This window comes from Charadrius vociferus, unplaced genomic scaffold, assembly GCF_000708025.1.
Source record: "Charadrius vociferus isolate BGI_N301 unplaced genomic scaffold, ASM70802v2 scaffold74, whole genome shotgun sequence".
Taxonomy (NCBI): Eukaryota; Metazoa; Chordata; class Aves; order Charadriiformes; family Charadriidae; genus Charadrius; species Charadrius vociferus.
Window position 1 is genome coordinate 81,700 of NW_009647849.1, and position 24,937 is coordinate 106,636.

At 39.8% G+C, this 24,937-nt stretch overlaps 1 protein-coding gene across 1 annotated transcript in view; it reads left to right on the top strand.

The window, feature by feature from the left end:
* Positions 1-1,592: 1,592 nt before the first annotated feature.
* The window catches only part of GRIN2A (glutamate receptor, ionotropic, N-methyl D-aspartate 2A), a gene marked incomplete at its 5' end in the record, with an annotated part of 84,701 nt that continues 61,356 nt past the window's right edge, over positions 1,593-24,937 (top strand). Inside the window, 3 exons of the mRNA XM_009882902.1 lie at positions 1,593-1,856; positions 6,631-7,223; positions 20,675-20,789. Of these exons, the coding sequence (XP_009881204.1) occupies positions 1,593-1,856; positions 6,631-7,223; positions 20,675-20,789 (972 nt within the window). The remainder of the gene's footprint in view (positions 1,857-6,630; positions 7,224-20,674; positions 20,790-24,937) is intronic.

Genomic DNA, 24,937 nt, shown 5'->3' on the forward strand with positions numbered 1-24,937 from the left:
GGACGGTGCTTGTACAAACCATGAGAAAATCAGACACCTAAATTTAAAAAATAGCAAAACATTTATCTGCAGTCATGACAATGGGCATAAGAGAAGTAATACTCACCTATGATCTATGGCATAAAATTTGTCCTTTTCGCTAACTAATTGATATTTTAGGTCACATACATTTTTTCAGTTTTTATTTTCATGGTGAAATACTTACAGGAAATGGGAAACTTTTGTACAAATCTCATCTTCTCCATAGAGGAAAAATATTGTAGGATAATGCTAACACTTTACACTGACGTACAGTACTACATGATCCTGTATGGGTTAGAGAGTGATTGATTTTTATTCAAGAAATATTTGAACATACAAAGCAAATGTAATTCATCTGAAAATACTTGTTATTCTCCCTTGTCTTCCTTGCAGGCATCAGTACTCTTCTTACACGTTGGAATTCTCTTTCACAACAAAAGCTGTATAATAGCTGTTACTCATACAATAGCTATGGTACAGGCAGGTCCAGGCTGCCTTTTTGTAGAACCAAAAATTTGCCCTTCCTCATTGAGATAGTCATGGTGTAAGACATTTCTGTAACAGTGGAAGTTGAAATTTATCTAGAAAGGAAGCACACTGTGAGTAAACCTTTCATCAAATGACCACACAAATATCCCTACTGGCTCACATGAATCTTTTCAGGATTTTATCAAGTTCGGTCACAGGCTTGTTGATGTCATTTCAGCCTTTGAAAGCATTTTTCACTTGCCTGTCCTGGTTGAACAGGAGCTCAGAGTGAGACACCACAATTTCCAATGTTTGAGCAATCCGTGAATGGAAACCCAGATGTGTTGAAAACCCAGATGGTGTGCTCCAGCTCAGGGAATGGTTCATGAGCTCTGTGCTAAACTAGTCATCTTCTATAATTAAGTTATGTTGTTTCACTGTGATGGCATGTTGAGTTACTTTCATTCATTAGACATGACATTGTATTATTTGAAGAATGTAAAGGATCAAAACCCAGTGGACTCTGTGATGATCTGTAGAAACCCTGTTCTCATTCCTTTGTATTTGTTTATTTGCACTCCTAGTATAGAAAAAATAGTGACAAAGATCAACTCTTATAGCAGGCCCAGATAAGCCAAGCAATTAAATGGATATGTTAAAGAGAAAAAAAAAAAACAACTATCTGTTACCTAGCAAAATTCTTAGGGTAAAACCATGACCGGAGAATACAGAAGCCTCTGCAAAATGAATCCCTGCAGGGTCCCTCTGGAAAAGGGAAAGAACATGCTTGATTAAACTGGTGCTAACCTTTCAAATTCATGTTTCTCTGATATTTATTCCTTGAAATAATAAAAGAAACATGTCAGATGTTGGAAAGCCATAATGTACTCCCTTGCTTGCTGCTGCCCTTTTCTAACTTGAGTGTTCCTCTCCCAGAGCAAACTTCAAAATAAAAAATAAGGCCTCGGTTCATCCTTTTTGTTGACCTTTATACAGGTCATTTGCACCAGTTAAATTACAGAGTAAGAGAATTTCCATCCTTTTTCTAGCTCTGCTAGAAGGCCTTAGTCTACTCACTGGCAAATGGTGAAACACATTCACAGGTCTACGTGGGCAGATTTGGAGAACTTCAAATCTATCGCGTGGGGCTGCAAGAAGAGCCCGTGCGCCCTCGTCTGCAGAGCCCCTGCCCTGCTGCCCCCTCCCTCCCAGTCAGCTCAGCCCTCGCCTCGGGGGGCTGGCACGGCCGTCCAGGCGCTGCTGGACGAGGACATGGGGAGGAGCCGGGCTCGGGGTTGAGTGCAAGGAGCAAGTCAGTGTCTGCTGGGGCCGGGCATGGGCCTCGCTGCAGCTGGGCCTGGCTCAGGGTGAGGGCAGCTGGGGGTCCCACCTGGGGTGATGGTGGTTGGTGGGGGACGCCTGGGGCCCGGGCAGCTCCGGGGCCCCTGTGGGAGGGCAGAAGAGCCGCTCCCGAAGGAGAGGGTGGTATCAGCAGGGAAACCTGCCGGCGGGGGTCCTGCATCTTCGTGCCATGTGTGAGGCCAGAGAGGTGACAGGTCCTTGGGAAGCAAGTCTTTTCTGCTGTTTGTAATGATTAGTAAATTATTCCCGCCCTCACAGCTCTGCTTTGCCTGAAAGTACGTAATTTTGTATAATTGCCCCCAAATTGCTCCCATGGTGATAATGGGGGAGTTTTCTCCCTGGGCGCCTCACTGAGATGTTTGTGTTGGGAATTGCATGTCACATACTGTTAATGAATAGAGGCAGGAATTTAGTAACTTATGAGTTTAGAAATGTGCAGGGTATCTTGGGAGGAAAGGTTTTCCTTTCAGCTCCTCCACCTCAGTGTTTGCATTTACTGAAAGTCTTGCATGGGTCTGTGTAGCACCATAAAGGAAGACCATATGGCTGAAACCTAGATATTCATGACAGAGAAACACAATTCACTCACGTTTACCGGGGTCCGATTGCATCATTTCAAGTAACCCAAGATAAATGATACCAAGTTAACACACTGAGAGATACATTATTTACCTACATGTGAGATTGGTACAAATGATTTCCTTCTGTGTATTTTTGATGTGAAGCTAAATTATTCTGCTTACATTAATGACTAATCTCTGGCTTTCAGTTTTTCCAGTCTTCATGAAAATGCCAAATAACTACAAAAATTCATTAAACAGGAAAGAGCTTGCAGTGTATATGTAGACCTAGCACCACATGCCTTAAATCTGTTATAAAAATGGAATATCTAAGTTTCAGTGGTGCAAAATAGGAGAAAATTATTTTTGCTGGACGTCTGTGGAAGATACAAAGTGAGTAAGTGAATAAGAATGAAGTAATTAAGATAACTTTGAAGTCCTACTTGTAGTCCTGTCATAAGAATCGTGTTTCTAGCTGAATAAAGTCATCCTCTGGATTGCTTTTTAAACCGTATTTCATATTGGTTTTTGCTTCCTGTCATAATATTGTCTTAGCAGCGAAACAACTGTCCTCGACAAGTCTGCCAAGTGGAAAATCGATTTGGTTTTATGTTGACCCCTATTTTGTTCTGGTTTAGCATTTCATTTTCAGCTAACAAAAGGTGTATTATTTTAGATAACAAATGTTTCTTTTTTTAACTAACCAACTATTGCTACTTTTTTCCCTAGTAGGCACAAACTAGTGTCAGGGCTTACCTCAGCTGTTACAGCAGCTGGGACTATGCCCTGCTGATCTCATGGAAAAGCTGGAGCTAGGAAACTAGGATGTCATGAAAATAGCTGAGGATGAGGTTTTGAAAGAAATATTCCTGTAATTTGTTGGAATTGGGGAAGTGAAATGTGCAATTCTGACAACAGTGACAGATTTATAGACTCGGTACACTAATTAAAAAGCAACTTACTCTAATATATTAAATCTATGAAATGACAGCACCAGAAAAAGCAGCTATGTTTTGTGCACAAGCATGGCAACGCTGAAGTGCCCTTCTCCAGTAATGACAGAATTTTATATTGTATACAAAATTCAAGAGTAATGTTAAACAAGAAGCAATTGAAGGATTAGTTCTTTCTGGTGTGAAACAGATGGGGAGATGTTTTGCTATAAACTGTATGTTCATACAAGAACAGAAAGAAACAAAAAGTTTTCATTTGTTCTTTACCTTCTCTTTTCATTGCTGTTTTTTGTTTACGTGACTGTGATCGAATTCAGCTAAGAAGCTAGAAAAGAAAAAACAAATAAAGCATTACTTAATCATTTTCACAACTACTTTTAACTAAATTTTTGCTCATATCAGTGTAACATCTTGGGTTTTTCATGCTTTGAGATTTATCTGTGGAATCCCTTTTTACAAAAGTTTCTTGTATTGGAAAGTGGTACAGCTTCCTTTCATCCTCCACCAGTCATGTCAATAGCTGGGGCCATGAGGAAAGAAAAAGGACATATTTCTGATGAGCATTTAAAACACTTCTGGTATTACAACTGTGTATTTTTACTTCAGTGATGAATTAGATGGATGTCTTGCTAGATGACGAGGCGACAGTTAAATGAAAATAACAGAATAATTTTGTTTTTTTCCAAACATCACTTTAGTTTGCTTTTGAATGTAGGAAAGTAGAACTTAAATTCTGTATGTGTAACAAAATACTAAGTCTGTATAAAGCAAAGGAATAATAATGCTGTTCAGGAAAAATGCAAAGCTTTAAAAACTCCAAAATGAACAGTTCTGTAGATGTTTAACGATACAGTAGTTGAATCCCTTATAGTTTTGCGTATTTATTTGCTATTTCTTCACTAAACTTCCCCTTTTTTTTACCCCCCTAAACTTAATGCATAATATGTCCTTGAATAGTCTCCTTACAGGCATTTAAATATTTGCCGAAGTTCCTAAGGCTGCAATTTGCTTGTAATCGTCCATCTGTTTCAAATTTATTGTAAACACATGCAGTCAGATCTTCAGCTCTATAAAAGCATCACATGAAGTTAGTGGAGCTACACAGAATTTCTTCAGATGAGAATCTCACTTGTGATATTTGTATCTCCACTCTTCCTAAATCCAGACTTGTTTTAACCATATAACTACAATTTGTTCATTATTCTGTTCACAAATTGATATTAATTTCCTGATTTGGACTAAAGTTCCCTTTCACAATTGTGTGAAAAGGATCAGGTAATAAGGGTATGAACTTTACAAAAATAATTAATCAAAACTCCTTTCATAAACTATTTTTCTAACAAAATGTTTGCAAAAGGAAAGGATTTATTTTTAGTACTTTGCTTGTGTTGTGGGACTCCTTTAATGGTGACACAGGCACAAGACTGTCGTTCATGGTCAGGGAAGATGACAAGGACTGCTCTAGGTTAAAAATCTGTATTTATTAGTTAGAAAGGTTACACCTGGAAATGTCCACGTGCATTGTTTTTGCCCTCGAAGACTTCTTCAGTTCCCTTATTGGAGAAGCTCCTTGTGATGCATGAAGGACCAAGGTGTATGTATTGTTTGAAAGAATTATTCCACTACCTTACTAGCCATAAACCATATTCAGAAATAGGGTAGAGAGTAAGGATATGATGGAAATCATCTATTTAATTTATTCTAAATTATTGTACTTATTTTTACTGTTATTTAGCATAGTCACAAGTAAAAACCAGGATAAGAGCTGGAGAAGAGAACTGAAGTGATTGACTTTGCATTACATTTTTTTTTAATGTTCAATTAGAAAGCTACAGCAAACTTGGATTCATGGCATTGTCTCTAGATATCTAATGTACTCTGTAATAGTAAATCAGTAACTAAACCATTAAATGCTGACTCTGAGCAGATTTTCAGTGTGCTGGGTTTCTTTAGCTGTAAGTGTCTCTAGATGAAAAGATGGTTTATTTTTAAGTATACAGTGTAAAATAGGATAGCAGTTCACAATAACATTCCTAAAATTATTTAAATTAAAAGCACTGTGTGACTCTTCTGTAAAGGCTACGTAAGAAATCTTGCATGGTTAATATCTAATTTTTAAATGATAAACTTTTCTTAACTTTTCTTTCGGCAGAAGTTTATGCGCTCTGAATCTGAAAATGGTGCACATAAGTTGCCACTATTGGTCAGGTGTAAATACTAAAGTAAAATGAAAATCAAGAATTATATAGCTTACTGTATATAGTTTTTACTCTATATTAGTAATTGTGATGTATATAAATCTAGGATGTAAAACTCAAAAATAAATTTAGATCTTACAGCAACTTGGCAAAAATAGACCGATGAAAATGTCTGTAAATTTAGTGCCAACAAAATACATTATTGTGTTGCCTATTTCTGATAGATCTTGTTAAAATAAGAGGCATCTGCCCTTAAGCTGTATCGAATGTTATGGATACTATAAAAGCCTAGAAACAAGTCTCATAGCAAATTGACAACACAGCTGTGTCAGGCAATGCAACTACCAGTTACAGATTATGAGACCAGTGTTTGTGAATTTATTTCCATTTAAGTCCTTTAATGAGGACACTGGCAGCTTGCTGGTTGTCCCTGGAGTCCCATCCCGTTAATTCTACATCAGACATGAATGGGCCGTGTGCTCCGAAGGGAGCATGATCAGTAGTGAGCCCACGAACAGTAGTGAACTCAGTACCTGGGGCGATAAATCTACTTCTGCAGAGTTTGACAGGTTCCACCAAGTCCAGTGAACCTGTGGAAATGAAGTATCCCTCAGACATTCGATCTGGAAGTATAGACCTTCTTCGTGTGCATTGCAATTTAATTCCATAGTTACTGAAAATTAATATGAATTTATTGGGTCACATGCCACGTAAGTCTGATGAATCTAAAGCTACCTGCTGGAGATGGGTTGTTCGACAGTGAGTGACTGTCACTAGGGTCCTTCCTCAGTAAGTACTGATTTGAGTTGCTGTCTTCAAGTGATCAAACACTCAAGAAATTTCCTGCGTAAATATGTTTGTCACTTTTTGTCAAATCTTTTAATTAGCTGTGGTACTTCCTTATGATCAGTGTTGCTTAATAATGATCTGAATATGGCAAGGCACAGAAAGTTATTTGAATGCAACAAAAGTTTGGTAGCCATGGTGGGCCGAAGAGAGAAGGATTAGAGTCTATTCCCTTCAGACTTGTACAAAAGTAGTAATCTTTCACTGTGTTTGGTATTCTAGGATGTGATGTCCACGTTCTTCCAGTTTGGGGCTTCCATCCAGCAAGAAGCCATCGTCATGCTGAAGATCATGCAGGATTACGACTGGCATGTGTTTTCTCTGGTGACCACCACCTTCCCTGGATATCGAGACTTCATCAATGTCATTAAGACCACAGTGGAAAATAGTTTTGTGGGCTGGGACATGCAGAATGTCATTGTACTCGATACCGCCTTTGGAGATGCCAAGACCCAAATTCAGCTGAAGAAAATTCATTCATCTGTCATTCTGCTATATTGTTCCAAGGATGAAGCTGTCTACATACTAGATGAGGCTCGTTCCCTGGGCCTTACCGGCTATGATTTCTTTTGGATAGTTCCCAGCCTCGTTAGTGGTAACACAGAAATCACTCCCAAGGAGTTTCCTTCAGGACTTATTTCAGCATCTTATGATGAATGGGACTACAGTTTAGAAGCTCGGGTACGGGACGGCCTTGGGATTATTGCCACAGCTGCGTCAGCCATGCTGGAAAAATACTCTTTCATTCCTGAAGCAAAAACTAGCTGCTATGGACAACTGGAGAAAAATGACCGTCCGTCTCAAACCTTGCACAAGTAAGGCTTATTTGTTCAGGTTTTTTTCCCCTGCATAATCTCGGTAATTTTCCATTCTGTTGCCATTACGTGTTTTTGAGAATATTATTTTTTGTTAATCCCATCGTGCTGTTTTGAAGCAATGATTTTCTTGGGTTCCAAGGGAATATGCAAGAGGACTTGCTGCACTGGTAACTGTGTGCATGGAAATAATGTGTGCTGTGGAGAATAAATACTGCTCTGGATCTGGTGTAGGAGGTGGCAGGAATTGGTCTTAGAGGGTATGAAGCCGAGTTAATAAAATCGTGCCATAGTGTACTTTAACTATGAGGTAATATTGCCAAAATGCTCTGGAGGCTGTGCCTGAATCACTTGCATCAGCACGAACCTGATAATATTTTAGAAGACAGGAGATGCGCAGAGTTAAAAGAGGTGTCCCCAGAAATCACAGTAGTATTAGATTAGTTAGGCAGCTTTTATCACCTAATAACTGAAATCTGTCACTTGGGCTTGTGAGGATTTTATTTTTGTCACCTGTACTAGAATAACTGTAAAAATTAATCTGCATTAATCCAAGTTGATATGGATGTTTTCTCAAAACAGTTTGTCATATAGGAACTGCCAATGTTTAAATAAGGATTCTTTGCACCCTTTTTTGTTTTGTTAGTTTGCCTTTTAATTATCCCTTTTAGACATGGTACTCCTGAGTACTTCTGTCCAAAATGTTGCATAATACATGTCACACACTAATATATTTCCTTATCTGGTATGTGAGAGGAAGTAAAGGTAATCTTGCGTATTTTTTTAATAGCTCTTTACAATATCTCGTATGGAAGCTACTAAGCAGTATATATGAAATTTTTTCTGACCAAATATTGCAGACGAAGTGCTTTCTACAGAAAAGCAGGATGGAATTGGCACAAGAAGGAAGGTCAGTGCTTGATTTCATATAGGAGATTGTGGAACATATTTAATCTTCTAAGATGTAAGTGCATATTTAGATTAGGGGTTGATTGTCATACGATGTCTTGGGAACAGTTGTTGTTTTCCATGAAAACGGCATCTTTGTACAGAGCATTCTTCAGAAGCTCTCTTAAAAGCCTGATACTGCCAAGTAAATGGATTTTAACATTTCATACATGTATTTCATAAACAGTGTGACCAAGGTTCAGAAACTCGCACAGCTCCGCTCAGAGAGCATTTGCCTTTAGTATGACGCTTCCACATTGTTTTGGTCTCCCATTTCCTATTCCTAAGCCTCTGCCTCTCAAACTGTATAAATTTACCAGAGATGTTGCAGAAAACCTGTGATTCTTTTCCTGCTGCCCCATTTGCCCCTGGGGCAGTGACAGGAGGCAGCACTGGGGCGGCTCTCTGGTCCAGCACGGCTCCAGGAAAGCCATCGCACGGTCACCTGTGTCAGGGCAGAGCAGCTGGAAGGCACTGCCAGGATGACTGTCCAGCTCGCACCTACTATGTGATCCTCATGTGTTTCTTCTTAATGCGTGTGCTGACGATGCCAGATGAAAGTGAAAGCTAGTGGCATCCCATTAACCAAATTCTGGGCCCTAACAGTGGGATCTGTACAAACAAAGAGGTTCACTACTAATATTTGAACACCAGCTTCTGTGATGTTAAACTGTATTCTGTCCTCAGAAGTGTTGGTGTTTAAAATAGTGTAGTTCAGTTGGATGGGCCACAAAAACTTGAACCTGTTTTGAAAAGAACTTCTATCCCATTGTTTTGGTAATACACTCGTGTAGACTTGAATTACGTATTCAGTATTCAGCGTAAGTTGTCTTTCTTCAAATAATAATTTTTTTTCTCATGAAATCTGTATAACTACAAGAATAGGGCTTGTGAGTGTTAGGGCAGTGAAATTAGACTTCACCGGGAGATTCTGCAGTGTGGAGTGCATGATGCACATGCAAATTATTAATAGGAGAAGTTGTAATATAGTGCACTGTGGTTAATAAAGTCATTTCCCGATGCGAAACACTGAGCTATGAAGTGAGAACATATTTTCTGTACCAGAGATTCTTTGAGCTTCCCCAACACCACAAGAGCAAGACGCAGCCTGTTTTTAATTTAGAAATGTCAGAACTACACTAAAATGAATAACCTTTAAATAGTTCTTATGCAATAACTCCCCAAGACTATTCTTGTCACATATAATCGGCAAGAAAAGCAAGTATCTACAAGGATTTAGCAGTGCTAAGTAATCTCTGGGATCTGACTAGTCTCTCCATGCCAAGGTGAATTACGTAAATTCATTGTACTTTCTTATCCTCATCGCTAAATTGTAGGTTTCTTCCTTACAAATCAATGCCTAAATTGGGGTTTTATTCTGAGATATAATCTTCACTGTTTCAGGTCACAGATAGTGCAGCTTTATATTTTAAACTACAAGAGAAACGTATATGATGCTGTATTAAGGAGCATATTTGAAGAAAGGATTTTGGAGCATCCTCACGATGAAAAGGGCTAGAGTAATTGTAAACAGCTTATGAGCCTGGGAGCTGCTAGGATCCCTGTTTGGGCTGGAAATCAATGTGGGAGAAGTAGGGTTGCATGAAGGGACACTGCTTTTGAGCTCAGGAGCAGAGAACTTGGGGGAAGGCAGGAAAGAGGCTCTGTAAGGTGTTGCTTGAGCAAAACCAAGCTCAAGAATGGAGAAAAAACCGAGGATTTTTAGACTTCATCTATTATAATGAAAGTTTAATTCAACTTTAAACCCAGTATAGTATTCAAAGGCTATGGCATAATAGCTAATTTGCTTGTAAATGGAGGTTGGTAATGCTTTATGTTCGACTTCCCGCATCTAGATAGTCATTTGCATCTCCACTTGTGAAGAAATTCTATGTAAGGAAAGCCATGAAGTGAAAGCTCCTCCTCCCTCTTTCTCAAATCCTTTGAGTATTAAATTGGTTTGAAGATGTATATGTTTTGAAGCACACAATTTATCCTTCCTCTGTCACTGCAATTTTAAGATGCTTTTATTGGCTTTCTAGACCCAGAAAAAATCAGGTTTGCTTGAGTTTTGGAATTATTTGATCAATGTTCAGTTCTGATACACATGGGAAAATAGTTTTTCTCTATGAATAAAGGATTTAAAATAAAATACAGGGATCATTTTCAATGCATTAAAAACATACATATATATACAGATGTATGGATTCAGATAATCTTTTCCGTCTGTGTGAGACACAGATTCTCCTAAGCCAGAAAAACACCATTGTGTGAAATACTGGTACTAGCACAGCAGGATAGATAGACTTAGCAGCTCATTAATGCAATGTCAGTTGAACAAATGCTTACTCTCTCACAAAAAAGGAAAACATGTAAGCAAACAAACAGCAAAACAAAATAACCCTGCCAGTTGTCATGGAAAATGCTGCTGCTTTGTGAATAGAAATGCTTCTGTTTTGTCTAGAAGGGTACTTCTCTTGCGTATTAAAGTCATAACCCTGGGAGATACATTTCACATTTCCAACTGCTCTGCTCTGTACAGGGGTGGATGGGGATGACAAAGCTGGTGCTCTATTGCCATTATCCTGAAAAGCAAAAAGATGTGTCTGTCCATAGGTACTCAGGTGTTTACCGTGCTGTGTTTACGTTCCATTCAGTTTCCCAATATAACCAAATAATATGCAGGATTTAGAGACTCATCTTACTTTCGGTAGTGAAAGCGTAGGGCTAGAAAGCTGTGCCGGCTGTCACTCCACACCCTTCCCAAGCGTAGTTTCCGTTATTCGTCGTCACTGAGCCAGGGAGCAGGAGGAATGGGAGGTCCAGAGGGCCAGGTAGAAATGCGTTAGCTGATCCTGCCCTGAATCACCCTACTTTAAAAGCTTGGGGTCTCAGTGGGAACAGTGTTGTGAAATGCACTACCTAATGTTGCTGTCATTCTACGGCCTACCCCGCGGTTCATTTTCTTGTTCTTGCTGTTGGCTGCTGTTGGCACGGCTGTGAGACAGCGTCCTCCGCAGAGGCCTTTCTAGTCCGGATGTTCATTCACCAAGTTCAATATTTTGATTCTAGCTTTCAGCAATGACAGATAAATTTTCCTCTTTTGAGCAAAACTCAGGTATTAAATGGACACAATAATGTGTGGAATGAACAATCCAGCGAGTCTGTTTAATCTTTACCTGCATGCAGATCAACAGCAAATTTACCGAGGATTTGTTCATTTAAGTTCTGTCAAAAGACTTGGGAAAAATAAGTATCATCTGCTTTATTGTATAATTGAAGAGGTATCGTTATTTAACTAATTATATATGAAGCGAAATGCATTTTCACTAGTAGCATACTTGCCGTGCAGAAAAACAAATGTTATTTACCTTCACCTAAGACTCTCCAGGATATTTTGTTTGCCTTTCCTTCCCATTTTGTGGTCCCACTGCGATTTTACTGGAGCCATTGTGTGCTCACAGGAGTGGATTGCATGCAGGGTGATGATCTGAGATGGTAACCCAAGTTCCAGTAGTCAGAAATGTTCCTTATGTGTTGTGGAGGGAAACAGGTAATTTGAGTATATTTTAAATTTAGTTCTTCGGTTTTGGTAACTTTAACACTTGAAGAAGTTTCAGCTTTTCATGCTGCTAGATTTGCTTATTCTTTTCCTTCGCTACTGCGAATGCTGCTCTACAGAAACAAACCTGAACGAGAATGATGCACGTAAATGGCTGAAGGCACGAAGAAAGCCGCAAGCCTTCATGCAGCGCCGAGGCCACAGGGATGTGGGGAGCAGCAGATTTCCAGGGAGGACAGTGTATTTAGGCATCTCCAAATGAGGACCAAGCTGCCAGTCCTAGATTTAATGTTAACAACTAATTTCAGACATCCTCAATTACAAGAAATTACTATTATCAACATGAAAAAATGAATGAGGAAAGATACTCAAGAAAAAATTTTGTCAGGGGCAGGATCCGGCTTAGCCTCATTAATTTGCGTGGAGATGCTTTCTGATCAGGAGACGCAGTAGAGTATTGTAGCAATTGGATTGGTACACAGGGTTACACAAAGTCTAATTTACTGCTGATGAGCAGATTTTAAACAGTCGCAACTAGATATTTGCACTTCTTTTAATTCATGGGCTGTAAACACCCCTTTTCCATAGCATGAGGGCGTTTTCTGTATAATTGCACTAAACAGCAGGAACTGAATTGATGAAACTCTTACCATGTTCCTCCGAAAGTAAAATTAAACTTCAACGGCAACAAAAGAGGGTTTGTGGAGGAAAACACTCCATCCAAGAAATTCCGATGTGGTGCTGGTTTACTGATGAAATGATTCAAGAAATTATAGAAAATCTGTATCAGAATTTCCTCACAGGTTAGGTCAGTTTAGGAAGCAGAAGGCACCAAACAGTTACCAGATTAGGGGCTCTTAGAACATTTTCCCCTTTTTGTGGCAATTAAAAAAAAAATTAAAACAAGAGAACAAGCCTGGCCTCTGTTTAGGAGTTGAGCCAGACTTCAGGGCTGAAAGCAAGCCTTGAAATTCAAAATATCAGTGAAGGTTCTTGGAGACGGAGCTGCTGCAGACACCGTCCTCTTGCAGGAAGCCGGGCAGGTTCATGGGGAAGAGTTTGGCGTGTGTCTGAGGTGGTGTGCCAAAATGTAACCGCATTAGTGCTTTGTATGAAATGTTATTTCTAACAATAACATTAACTCACTAAACCGTCTGGTGTTTTACAAGATACGCTAGTCTGCGGCACTCTCCCAGCCTTTCTAATTTTGCTCCCCCCCACCTTGCCCTGCTGCCAGAATGGCTCCCCAAGAGTTTTGTCCCTTGTCTGGCAGAATTGGGGCAAAATTACTTTTCCAGACCTAGTGGCAACTAATGCTTTAAGGAGCAGCTGGCAGAAGGTACAAGTAGTTGGCATGCCATTCCTTTTTTACAGTCACTGAGCATATTGTTCCCAAAATTTTATTCATCCATGCTGGCTCGAGGCCTAGGGAGATACAGCGCCAAAGCAGGGTATCGTCACGGAGTTTTATTCAGGAGAGTGAGGGCTGGGGGAAGTGGAGGAGGAGGCACGAAGAGGAAGAGGAGGCTCTTTGCATCACTGCGAAGGATCTGAATTTAGAAAAAAAAATCCTACATAGCCTAAGATACAAAATTGTCTTTAAAAAAGCTTCACTATTTGAAAAATGCGTCGCTACCTTGTTTAATAGTGATCTATTTCAGACCTATTTCTATATGTACTTCAGATCACACATTATATATTCTACAGTCAGTGTTTCTTGATTTAATTTTATAGAAGTTTTTAGGAAATCTGTTTCTTAATGTTAAATAATTTGTCTTGGGGTTTCTTTTGATAAGTATTTGTCAATTTTCACAGTAGAATCCTAGTAAGGAAGTTCAGCAGTTCAAAGCCTAAACAAGATAAAGAAGAAAAGACAAAATTTGGATTCACTCCTTTTTTAGGTATGATGCTGGGTGAATGCCAGCCCAGACAGGCTGGCTGTCTAGATTATTAAAGTGGTTGGTTCATACTGTTTGGAGGAAAGAGAAATATCACCAGATGACATGTTGGTTATGAGGCATTTCATCTGCTTTAAATCTCAGTTTGGAAATTCCTTCTTTGGGGGAGAGGAGAGGAGAGTTTCTTTTATGAAACCTGTATTTCCCTAAATCTCTGCTGTTTCCCTTCATTGCCTGCGTTCTCATGGATTTGAAACACTGCCCCATGATGAAGAAGGCACTAAATAAAAAATGATAGTCCCCCAGTGATGGGACCTGAGGAATTTATGAAGTTTGATTATCTGATCTGGGCTGCAGGATGAGGGCAGGAAAGACGGGTCTGAACTCGTGGCAGCGAGGAGTCCCGCCAGCTGTCTGCTCCCTGCAGCTACCAGCCCACGACCTTTATTTTACAGGTCTAGTAACGATGTTCTCTTCTTTGGAGGTCGCTTAGGAGTGATATGTTTTCATTAGTGCCTCTGCCTTACCCATCATATTTTTCCCAGCCAGTGATTTGTTTGGGAGCTGGATACTAGGTGGATTTCACACTAATTATGAACCAGCTTCTTATCGCAGAGCTGGCTCTGCTCCTGAGCCCAACGAGTCCTGAGTTTCTGCTTCTAAAAATCTGAGTCTGTATCAAATTATCATTACAAAACAAAAAGGAAGGAGCGAATATCAGAGCAAGGAGAAGAGCATCCGAGACAGCCTGCGCTTCTTGTCTCTCAACTTGGTTTTAAAACCCATAAAGGCGTAAGTCCCCTCTGGTGGGCAGCCCTCAGCCGGCTCTCCCCTGTGCCCAGGTGCCCCATGTGCTTTGCCGGGCTGGAGCACAGAGCGCTTTCTCCCAGGATCACACTCACACCCACCAGAGTGAAGGTTCTAAAGGCGACCTTAGGAATTCAAAACGTGTGTGTCCCCAGTCTAGCAATTTATTTATTGGTAGGTGCTGTAATGTTATGAGAAGAGGTTAGTGCAGAAGAAGGCTTAAACCTTGGCAGGGGAGAAACCAAAGGATGCTTTCTGTAGGAAAAGCAGCTGTTGTTACTAATTGTGCTCAGTTACACAACTTGATCCTAGCACAGAAAGGTTCACATTCATATTTCAGTGGATAGATGGAAAGAAAATAAACATGAAACAGAAAAACAGAGAACATCAAAACAAATAGTTTAGAGAGGAGAAGAGGGATTTATTTTTTTTTTACTGTATTAGTTTTGGTGAGAACATTTTTTGTCATATGTATAATAATTATGAAAACTACATCATATACATTTATTTTTAAGGGATCAATTAATTAAAAAGTTTTAATGTATTGCAGTGCTCCAAGGACTTCCTGGGTCTGGGTATGTGCATGCCCGCAATTGCTAGCTTTTAAAATCCAGGTCTTTTCTAGATGCCCTTAATTTTTACACATGTCTAAAATTATTTTCGTATATATGACATCTTTTTAATGCTGTGTATATATGACATCTTTTTAATGCTGTGATCCTTGCATCTTTCTAGAAGAATGTTTTGGTTTTATTTTAAGCATAAGTAGAGCTGTCTGGCCCCAGCAAGCGCAGAGTGCTGCCGCTTCAATGTTTAGTTTTCTCCTGTCTACAGCAGCACTTTCTCCTGGTTGTGAAATGCTTTTGAGGGATTGTTCCAGATTGTATTCCATATTCTTCAGTTATTTCTACTCCCATGAATCTCAAAAATCTCCATTTCCCTTGCCTTCTGGGCAGGGTTTTCCCTCAACTTGGTGTTCCCCGGGAGAGAGTACCCCTGTCGTGCCTGAGGACATGAGTATTTGGGAGGATGCTCTGTGCCTGCAATCCCAGAGATACAGCAGACGGAGGGTACTGCTGGGTGGGGACTTTGCTGAGCACCTTCACTAGTGAGGTTCCAGAGGTGCCATCGCGTCTGCTTCGGGTTTGCAGGATTGCTCTCCTGTGCATGTTGCACTTCCATTCTGTCACTGTTTGCTTTCTCACCCCCGCAGAAGTTTACCAAGCCCGGGCTAGGACTGATCTTTGTTTGAGACAAAGTGATCTTTCTAATTTGCATAGGTTGGGTTTTTTTCCTTAAAAAACTGCCCACCACAGAATCCACTAAACCTCATTGCTTTTGCTCTCAAATCCTTGCATCTATTAGGAGAACACTTGTGTCTCTTGCACATATGTATATACATGTATATGGTAAGCATCAAAAGAAATCCCGTAGCTTGCAAACATTTTTGCTGTTGTATAACACAGAAGCAGAATGTCTCAAAGACTCTGCTCCAGGGCTGGTTGTACCTTTGCTGGGGTTTGAACTGTTTTTCTGCAGTGTAGGAAATCCTTACCAACCACCTGATAGGCAAAGAAGGTCCACGTCTTCTCTAAGGAGACTGGCCAGAAAGGTGCTTGCGTTTCAGCAATATTGTAGCCTAGCAAATGCTCTTCTAAAAATGGAAGTCTTCTAAAAAATTGAGTTCTGATCCTTTTGGCAAAGTCTTCTGCCATTTTTTAATGGAAATTAGAGTCAATTAAGTTGTTATATAATATTTACAGGACAGGAAAACCCACCTTATTCAAATGTGTTCTGTCTTTTTGGATAGAGTCAAAATTTTGACTTGGATAAATATTGCATGATTTTGGCATTAATCTGAAGTTTTATCCAGATTGCTTGACCTTTCTGAGGTGATAAAAATGAAGTTGGAAACCTTGAGAGCAGTTTGTAAACTTGGTGCTTCAAAGGCTTGCTGTAAATACAACAGGAACAGTTTTCCGCTGTGGTGTTCCAACACTTCTCTTTTCAGTTTCATTGGGGAAGGTGACAAGCAAAAAAGAATTGTATAAATGTTTAAAACTGGTTGAAATATATAGTACAAGTTTGGTTCATTGCATGATAAAAACCTGATTTGGATTCACTGTGAGAATAGCTTCACTTCTGCCCCCAAATCCCATTTTTCATACATGTATCACCTGGGAATCTTACTCACAACCTTCAGTTTTCAAAAGTTAATTAAGAATTTAGTGTCATAGTATCATCACAAGGCTTCTTGCTATCATGTCTTTGCAAAGGTTATAGCATTAATGAGGTATGAAAGCAGATGAACTACTAATCCAAGATGTATGCTGAATTGCCCCCTTAAAGTAACAAGCTCAAATTATCAAGCACCTCATTTAGTTAAGAACAGAAATATGCAATTCCAAATCTATTTCAGAAATATATTTTGACCAATTCAGAGGCCAACAACATCTTGCACAGAATTAATCCTGGGCTTAAAACTCTATAAGAATAGCAACATATAAATACTTTCTTTTCCTTGCTCTTCCTCACTGGGAACAGAAAAGCACACCATTTTTCATAGAGACAAGCAGTTTAGGATCTTGGCCAGTAAGAGCAGAGGAGGACTTCTGTCCTTTGTGGAGGAAACATGACAATGCAAAAGGGAATATAGATCGTAGGCATTGGTTTCTGAAGAACACAGGCAGTTGATGAATTTTGTGCAGAAAAGCATGCTTGGGAAAACAAGAATCTCTTTGAAGTTCTTTTTTACTGCTGCAATCTGAGAAACTGGGGTAGCTCAGTCTGCATCATTCACTGATACCTTTGTATATGACTCAGGCAATACGATTTTAAGATCTTTTTACAGATTAGGGACTCTTTTAACTTGCAAAATGTGTGGCATTGCTAAATGGCTGGTAAATTCACACAACTTAAAAATATACGCTGAGTTCAGTTTTTCATTTTAGATTTGTGGTTCATCCTTTTGGAGCACTTGAGCATCGCTGCAGCTACAGCACTGTGTCTTGTGATGGCCCTTGACTAGCTTCTAAGCCAGGGCATTTGCATATTCATCCCAAAACATGATGAGTGCTCTATGAAACGTGGGATAGTGATCCTGCCAAACTCCTTAAAATAAGGGTTCAACTCAAGTGCAACCACCAATAGCTGTGCAATTAAAAACCCAACTGGACACAAAAGCCTGATGCAGTACAGCGTGCGTGTTAGCGGTCAGGCCCTTAGGAGCTGACAAAAAGCTCGGCTTTCAGTTCTGTTGAAATGGGGTGATTTCTGCCTGGCCCCATAAGACGATGTGTTCGGTGGGGGAGAGTTATTTCCCCGTGTATGAATTGGGAAGGAACCTGTGAGGGAGGGTGTGGAGTACAAATACAGGGAGTGCATGTTTTCACAGTGTGTCCTTGTTTACCCCGTGCAGTGGCTTCCCCGGGCATTTGATTCCTTGGGTGACAATGCATTTGATTGTAAGCAGCGAGCAAATGTTATGCTGGTTTCTTACACGTACGCACAAGCAAATTCTGTCTGGTGGTTTGCCACTTGCTCCCAAGATGGCAAACAAGCTTTTGAATCCCAAGCAACCTCTTTCAGTGCTGGATAAAAATGTAATATACGGGAAATTAGTTCAACTGAAAATCAGTTCTGCCAAGGGGAAAATTTTAATGCTGAAAGTCTGTCACAAAATACGAGTTATTACAATGGGTGAATTTACAAATTGCTGTCAAACTGGTGCTGAATGATGTTAATATGGTTGTTTAGGGCAGTGCACATGTAATTATTAACTGTTATGATACAATGCCATTATTTCTTCTGGGTCTATATACTTCTATTCAGGGTGCTTCTGCTATTGGGATTTTCAGGCAGCCTTGTCAATACAAAGCCTTCTCCTTTGAATGTGGAGCTGAAGAACTTTGTCTATATCAGATTCACCAGAAGTCCGTACTACTACTGTTACTGAAAAGGAAAGAAAAGAAAAACAAAACAAAACAAAAAACCGCATGTAAACCAGTATCAGTTTCTTGTGGGTAAAACATTACAGAGCAATGTATAAAGACCAGTTAAAGTAACTTTGATGCCCTTCTGTCCTGGTTTGAGGTAAAACAGAACAAGTTTGGCCCAAACGACAACACCTTCAAAACATACGTCTGAGGGATGGAATGATAATGGTATTGAGTTGAATTCCAGGAGTGCACCTAGGTGAAAGCTTGGACTGAATTTAATTCAGTGAAATACACCAAGAATTCAGCGCAATTCAATGCAATCAACTTCAGACCATGCATATGGGGTGGAGAGCACGTTAGCTTCTGGAAGTGCCACGGGTTCTCCAGGATTTGGAATTGCAGTTTTACCTCTCGCCCGTGGGGTAGTCCTGTCAGGCTCACATTGGCAGTCTGGAGTTTTGATTTTTTTTCAACAAGACCAAAGACCACCAATGCTAGCGCCAGCCTTTTACTCTCTTCCCTCTCGTGCCTGATTTTCTTAGGTGAGGGTATTTCAGATAATGTATAAAATGATAGATTTTTGCAGTATTGCAGTCTGGGGAGCTTGACCTGTGTGCTGTGGTAGTTCAGCCTCTTGGCTGTAAGTTCCCTGTATTTGCGCTTTAAATAAAAACTGCTATTTCTCATCACTCTTTCTGACCCTGGAGCGGTGGAAACAATCTGTTCTCACTGAGAAACGCTGAAGCTATGTGCAACTGGAGCAAATATAAATTTGGATTTATGTTATATATCTGTGCAAAATTTTGAGAGAAAATTGTTTTTGAGGAAAGTCAAGTTTGTTAGATGGCCAGAATGCCGGCATTTCTGAATCAATGCAAGGGCAGTGCTTTGGAAAAGAGGGTACGTGGTTCAATGATGAATGGAAAGCAACAGTTAGAAATCAAAAACTATACATACCAATCAGGAAATGGAAAAACTAGGTAGATTGTATTAGAATTAGTATAAACTCAAGACGGAATTTAAGACCGTCGGGGCAAATCGGTGGGTAGAAAAGCCATAGCACTTTGTAGAGTTGAAGGGTGTCTTTAAGCTGGTGAGTGGAGTACCGAGATCCCTACCCCGGGGAAGATCAGGGCCACCGCAGTGTCTGGCTGCTGAGTGCTTCTGCCCACGGCTGGTGTGTGTGGAGCCACCTGCAGGGTCATTCTCCAGAGTTCATAAGTGTCCCTGGATGGCACAGTCCAGGTCAGAGCAATGACTCAGTAGAGTTGATGTAATCATTGCTAATGACAGGATCGCTTACAGGAAGTAGTAATCTGTCCTTAGAACATGCAGTTCAGCGTGGCGGTACAGGAGACAGAGAAAGCCAGCAACGGTACTGTGGCACATCTTAGGAGAGGTGCCTCTTGTTGTAGCACTCTGAGTAATTTCCATCTGTTGACATAAATTCATACAAAATTTTCAATTGAATAAGTCTTCTCCATTGTAGCTGCACAAAGAGCCTGTGATAAATAAAAAAAATGTATTGTTTCAGTACTCAAACCTCTAAGTCTAAAGGTGGGAAATTTGGGATTCAACCGACATTTTCAACAAAATTTTAAAAATCCTTCTTCTTCCTGTGCATTTTATTCCGAGTCTCTCTAAATGTTGTTTCCCATTAGTTTATATATCTTTTGAAAAGCATTGAAAATTAACCTAGATACAAAAAAGGGTTTAATTTTTTTTTCTTTTTGAAAATGTGGAACTGAAATACTATCAACCCATTCAAAGTTTTCATGTCTTTTTTTGGCTGAAGGCATTAGCGGAATTTATCCAAGTGTCACAAAGACATTGTGCATAGCTACACTGTCAGGAAGGGCCGGTAGGACTCTCGGAGATCTAAACAGGCGAAGCCAGAGTAGGTGCATTTACCTCTGAGTATTACTGTAGTGAGACGATCGTATAGTGGTACATAAAGAGCTGATGTAGACATGTTTAAAATGGTCCTGAAAAACTCGTGAGGTTGCACAAGGTGCCAGAAAGATTATTATGGAGTGTACAGGTCATGCATAATGTGGAAGCTGTTTTAAAATGACGTCTGCATTGAAAATGATGTGTAAACAATATTTTGCTTTGTCTTCTGCTAAGGACTGCCTTGAAATGCTCGGTCTCCCTGTGATGCAAATGTAGGCTTTTCACAGCCTTAAGAGGATTTGGTGCGTGTATTTCATCAGTGGTTCTGATGACTGAACTAGGTTGCTCATTAACTGCTGGACAGCTCATTAATTTTTCAATGAACTTTTTTTCCTTGCCTTCTAGGTTTATGATGAATGTGACTTGGGAAGGTAAAGATTTGTCCTTCACAGCAGATGGTTATCAGGCGCACCCCAGGCTGGTGGTGATAGTACTGAACAACGATCGCGAATGGGAAAAGGTGAGTGTTACCTCTGGGTAAAAGACATGAGAGGAGATAGGAGAGATTTGGTAGAACCCTATCAATGACAAGTAGACAGATTAACGTCACAGATGCCAGTGATTATATTCTGCTGTAGCAGGTTTGTCACAACAGTTCAGAAATAATAATTTTACCTTATTCTGAGTAGGTCTAAGGAGTTTTAACAGGGAAAGTAACATATCAGTGAAGATATGCTACGTGGATCTCAGAAGATTTCTGTGAAACACGCCTTGCATTTCTTCTTACAATTTAGTAAAATAAAATGGATGACTGAAAAATCTCCAGAAACTTGGGCCTTAACTACCTAAATTTGGGTGTATTTGTATATCTTGACAACTCCAGTCCTGTTATTTGCTTGGGTTTGTGTTCTTTAACAGATTTTAGAGTAAAAGTACACTTTTTTTTTTTTAAACTACGAAATTCCTGTTGAATTGGAGGATAATCCCTGTAACATTTGCCTAAAAAATTCAGAGTCTTGACTTATGTTCTTCCAGTAGGCAAGTGATTCCTATAAACGTCTATATAGATTAGAAGGAAAAGTGTCTTAATATCAGGGCGAATCATATATGCGAGTAAGAAAAGCAAAGTTTATCATGAGCATTTTTTCTTTAAAAGTCCCACCTCAGCCTGTCATTGTTTTGGCTCTGAGTATTGCAGGCTACCTGTGGTCCCATGTTTTAAAAAGAGGGGACCTTAGAAACTGTTTGCAATGTGAGACTGTAGGAAATAATACATCTGTATCATCCACCAGTTTTAATTTAAATTCATAGAGCATGATCCTGCATTATCTAAATTGCTGATGAAATCTATGAACTCTCTCTCTTATAGTTTTAGGATCCCATAAAATCAACTCAAAACTCCACTTTGTAAGACCGCAAGACTCTTCGTGATGTTGAATAATAATGACAAAATAAGAATTACTGAAGGACATCTCAGTAAATATGCTAGTCATGCAAAAACACGGTCCTAGATTATGCTATGTATTTCTTTATGTTCATTTGATGCAAATTTAATTCTCTGGATAAATTTAGTCCTGTCCAAATGTGTCAGTCTGAATCTTTGGAGGAATCTTTTGCTCAGGAACTGTTATGAAAATTTCTTACCCTATTTTAAAATTCTTCAGCAGTTTGCATATCATATATAATGTTCTGGAAAAAAAATATACTACTTGGGGAATATTAGTATGAAGCACCAAAGGGAGGAAATGGTTAGAGAGGCAGCCAACAATGCTTATGGTATAATTTCATACATTTTGTTCCTTGAAACTTCTCTAAAGAGACCATTCAAAGGACAAGGGGAGATAGGTTTGATGTTTTTGGAAAATGAGCTAACAGCAGCAAAGAGATCCTGGATATGTGAACCGCCATTATTTGCAAGAAATAACATGAGCCTGTTTTAACCTTCAGGTGACTCCCCTCTCAGAGAATGGAAGCTGTGGGGCAGGTTTCGCTGTATCTAACCGTGAGCATTGTATGGTAGCAGCGCACGCTTCACCTGCTGTGCTGCCCTTCAGCACTCTCTGTAGGCTGATGCTTACGCTGTCTGTGCACCGTTTTCCATCTGGTAAACCCCTTCCTGCTTATTGCCGTGTTTGAGGGGCTTATGGGAGGAAAAAGAATGACTGAAGGGAGGCTCCTGCCCAGAAAAAAACTTATGCAGCCGGTCCTAGCTGCCCCTTTGCTTTAGAGCCCTTTCGGTAGCAGGGCAGAGGAGTCACTTGGGCAGAGCCAGCCTGTCCCTAGCTGCAGCTTGTGTGTCTGCTTCTCTATCGTAGGACTATGGGAAGGGGGCCAGGTTTAATTATGTCAGAGAGGAGAAGTGAAAGACGGCCAAGAACAACTTGTCACCACCAGAATTATTCTTCTGACCACAAGCTGATCCCTGCCTCTGTGGATGAAGACAAATAAACTGACTAATCAATTATCCTGGCAAGCTGGATGTAGCTCTCGGCTATCCCAGAGCACCCCACATCTATAGCAGCAGAGCATCACTGTGCACTTCAGAAATAATAGGACAGTTCCTCTGACTTAGAGACACGAGAAGGCCTTTGCCCACCCCCTGGTTTATTTGAACATCCCTCTAGTGTCATCTCGACGTTCTTTCCAAGTTGCAGTTCTCACCCCATATCTCTTAGCCAATTTCTTTCCCCTTGTTCCCTTCTTCTCATGCTGTTTTGCTCAATTTCAAAACTGTCAAAGTTACTCATCTGAGATGTAACATTTCATGCTCTGAGTTTCCAGACAGGCGCATGCTTTTACTTCCAATTACAGTATTGCAATGAGTATCACAGTATTGTTTTATTGAAGTCTTATTAAATATCTTCAATCCTATATGGAAAACATCAAGTCCTAGAATCTAATTAAATGATTTACTCATGTGAAAAACTGACAATGCAACAGCCTGCTAATCCTTGTAATGTAACTAATGTACACGGAAATTGCGAGTAGCTACTTTATTATTTATGTAAGAAAGAGTAATTGTGGTTTATGTGAAGATTTTTTACCCGGTATTCTTCTGAAAAGACAAGATTTAATATTAAAACTCAGTTTTCTTTGGTTTTAGTATAATAATCTGCTTTTACTTAAATACAGTTTTTCCTTGGTCACAAAATTGATATACTTGACTTGAGGCTTGAGGTTATAGAAAATCCATTCAACCATAGTTGAAGAGCGTACATCTTACCCCTAGGAAAATAACTTCCTTTTTCTTTACAAATGACTCAGTATCAAAACTTTGAAGTGGTAACTTCACATATCAATGGGGTTGACTGAAGGATTTGTCCCATATCAGATTCTGAAAAAAGCTGGTTGAATGATAATAGTTTGAAGTCTGAAAATCACTTTTGCTAAAGCAGCTACTCAAACTTCTGACATCAACATTCGTATTCTTGCAGCTAATCTTGACAGGCAAAGGGGCTGCTGTTCTCAGGCAAGAGATTTTTAAGACGACAAGCGTAATGTGCTTGTTTCAGTGAAACTTGATAAATTTGCCAGAGTTAAGTGTTGCCCAAGTATCACCAAAGCCCTGCAGGAACACTGTGCCAGTGCTGAGAACCCCCGTCGGAGGTCCAGCAGTACTAGCTGCAACTCCCCATCAAGCTTATCTCAGCGAGGTGTGACCTGGGGGTCTCACCCACCCCATTAACTTCACCAAGTTGCAAACTTCACAGTCCATTCGTCTTTCCCCTTTTGTTTGTTTGGTGGGTTTTGTTTTGGTTTGTTTTTTTTAAATTTTTTTAATGTGGAAATAAAACCAATCAATCCAATATTAAAATCATATACTAGAACGTTATTAGTAGTGGCAAAATTAGCTGGTTTAACTAGCTGTGCTTACCATATATGTTAAGTAAGGTAGGGAGGACTGTATAGCATTTAAAGATGAGTGCATTCCATGTGTAAAGAGGAGTTCCGGAACAAAACCAATTTTTACTGGTGCTCCAAGATAGATACAGATAAAATTACCATAGTGATCTGTATTCTGGGTGAATTTGTGAATATAAGTGACCTACATTTTTGTAGCTAATGAATTTTTACGAGAGGGAAGAGTACCGGCTACCACATGGCACAATCGCTAGTTAAATGCCACTGCAAGAACTATTACTTACATGAAGGTTTATTCTCAACGTAACCAATCATCTTCAACTTTCTATTAATGCAGATTTTAATGTAGAACTTGATTTTGCTCTGATTAACTAGCACATGCCAGATTTACAAGCTCTGTGTGAGGTTGTACACGTTTGTATCTGAGTAGGAATGAGTGGGCAGAGGGTGCACGATTCCCGCCTGGAATAAATGAACCAAGGTCTTCACAGAGAGCTCCATCTGGCTACTAACATCCGCTGTCATGTAGCCGAGAAAAGACAGCTATCATATCTAGGGGTATAACTGAAGCTTCTCTGGACAAGAACTAAAAAACCTAACTCTTGGTCAGATTTCTGACAGAGCTTTTTGTCAGAGTACTGCGAGAATAAAAGGTCACTGAGATGGTACAGGGTAGTTTCCTGGGAAATTTCAATTGATTTCAGGGCTGGGATCGTGACAGCTAAAGGATCCTGATGCCTCATGATAGACACTCCCTAAAAGTTGTGAAGAAATGCATGTATTTTAACTAGAACAGGTGAAATTGCA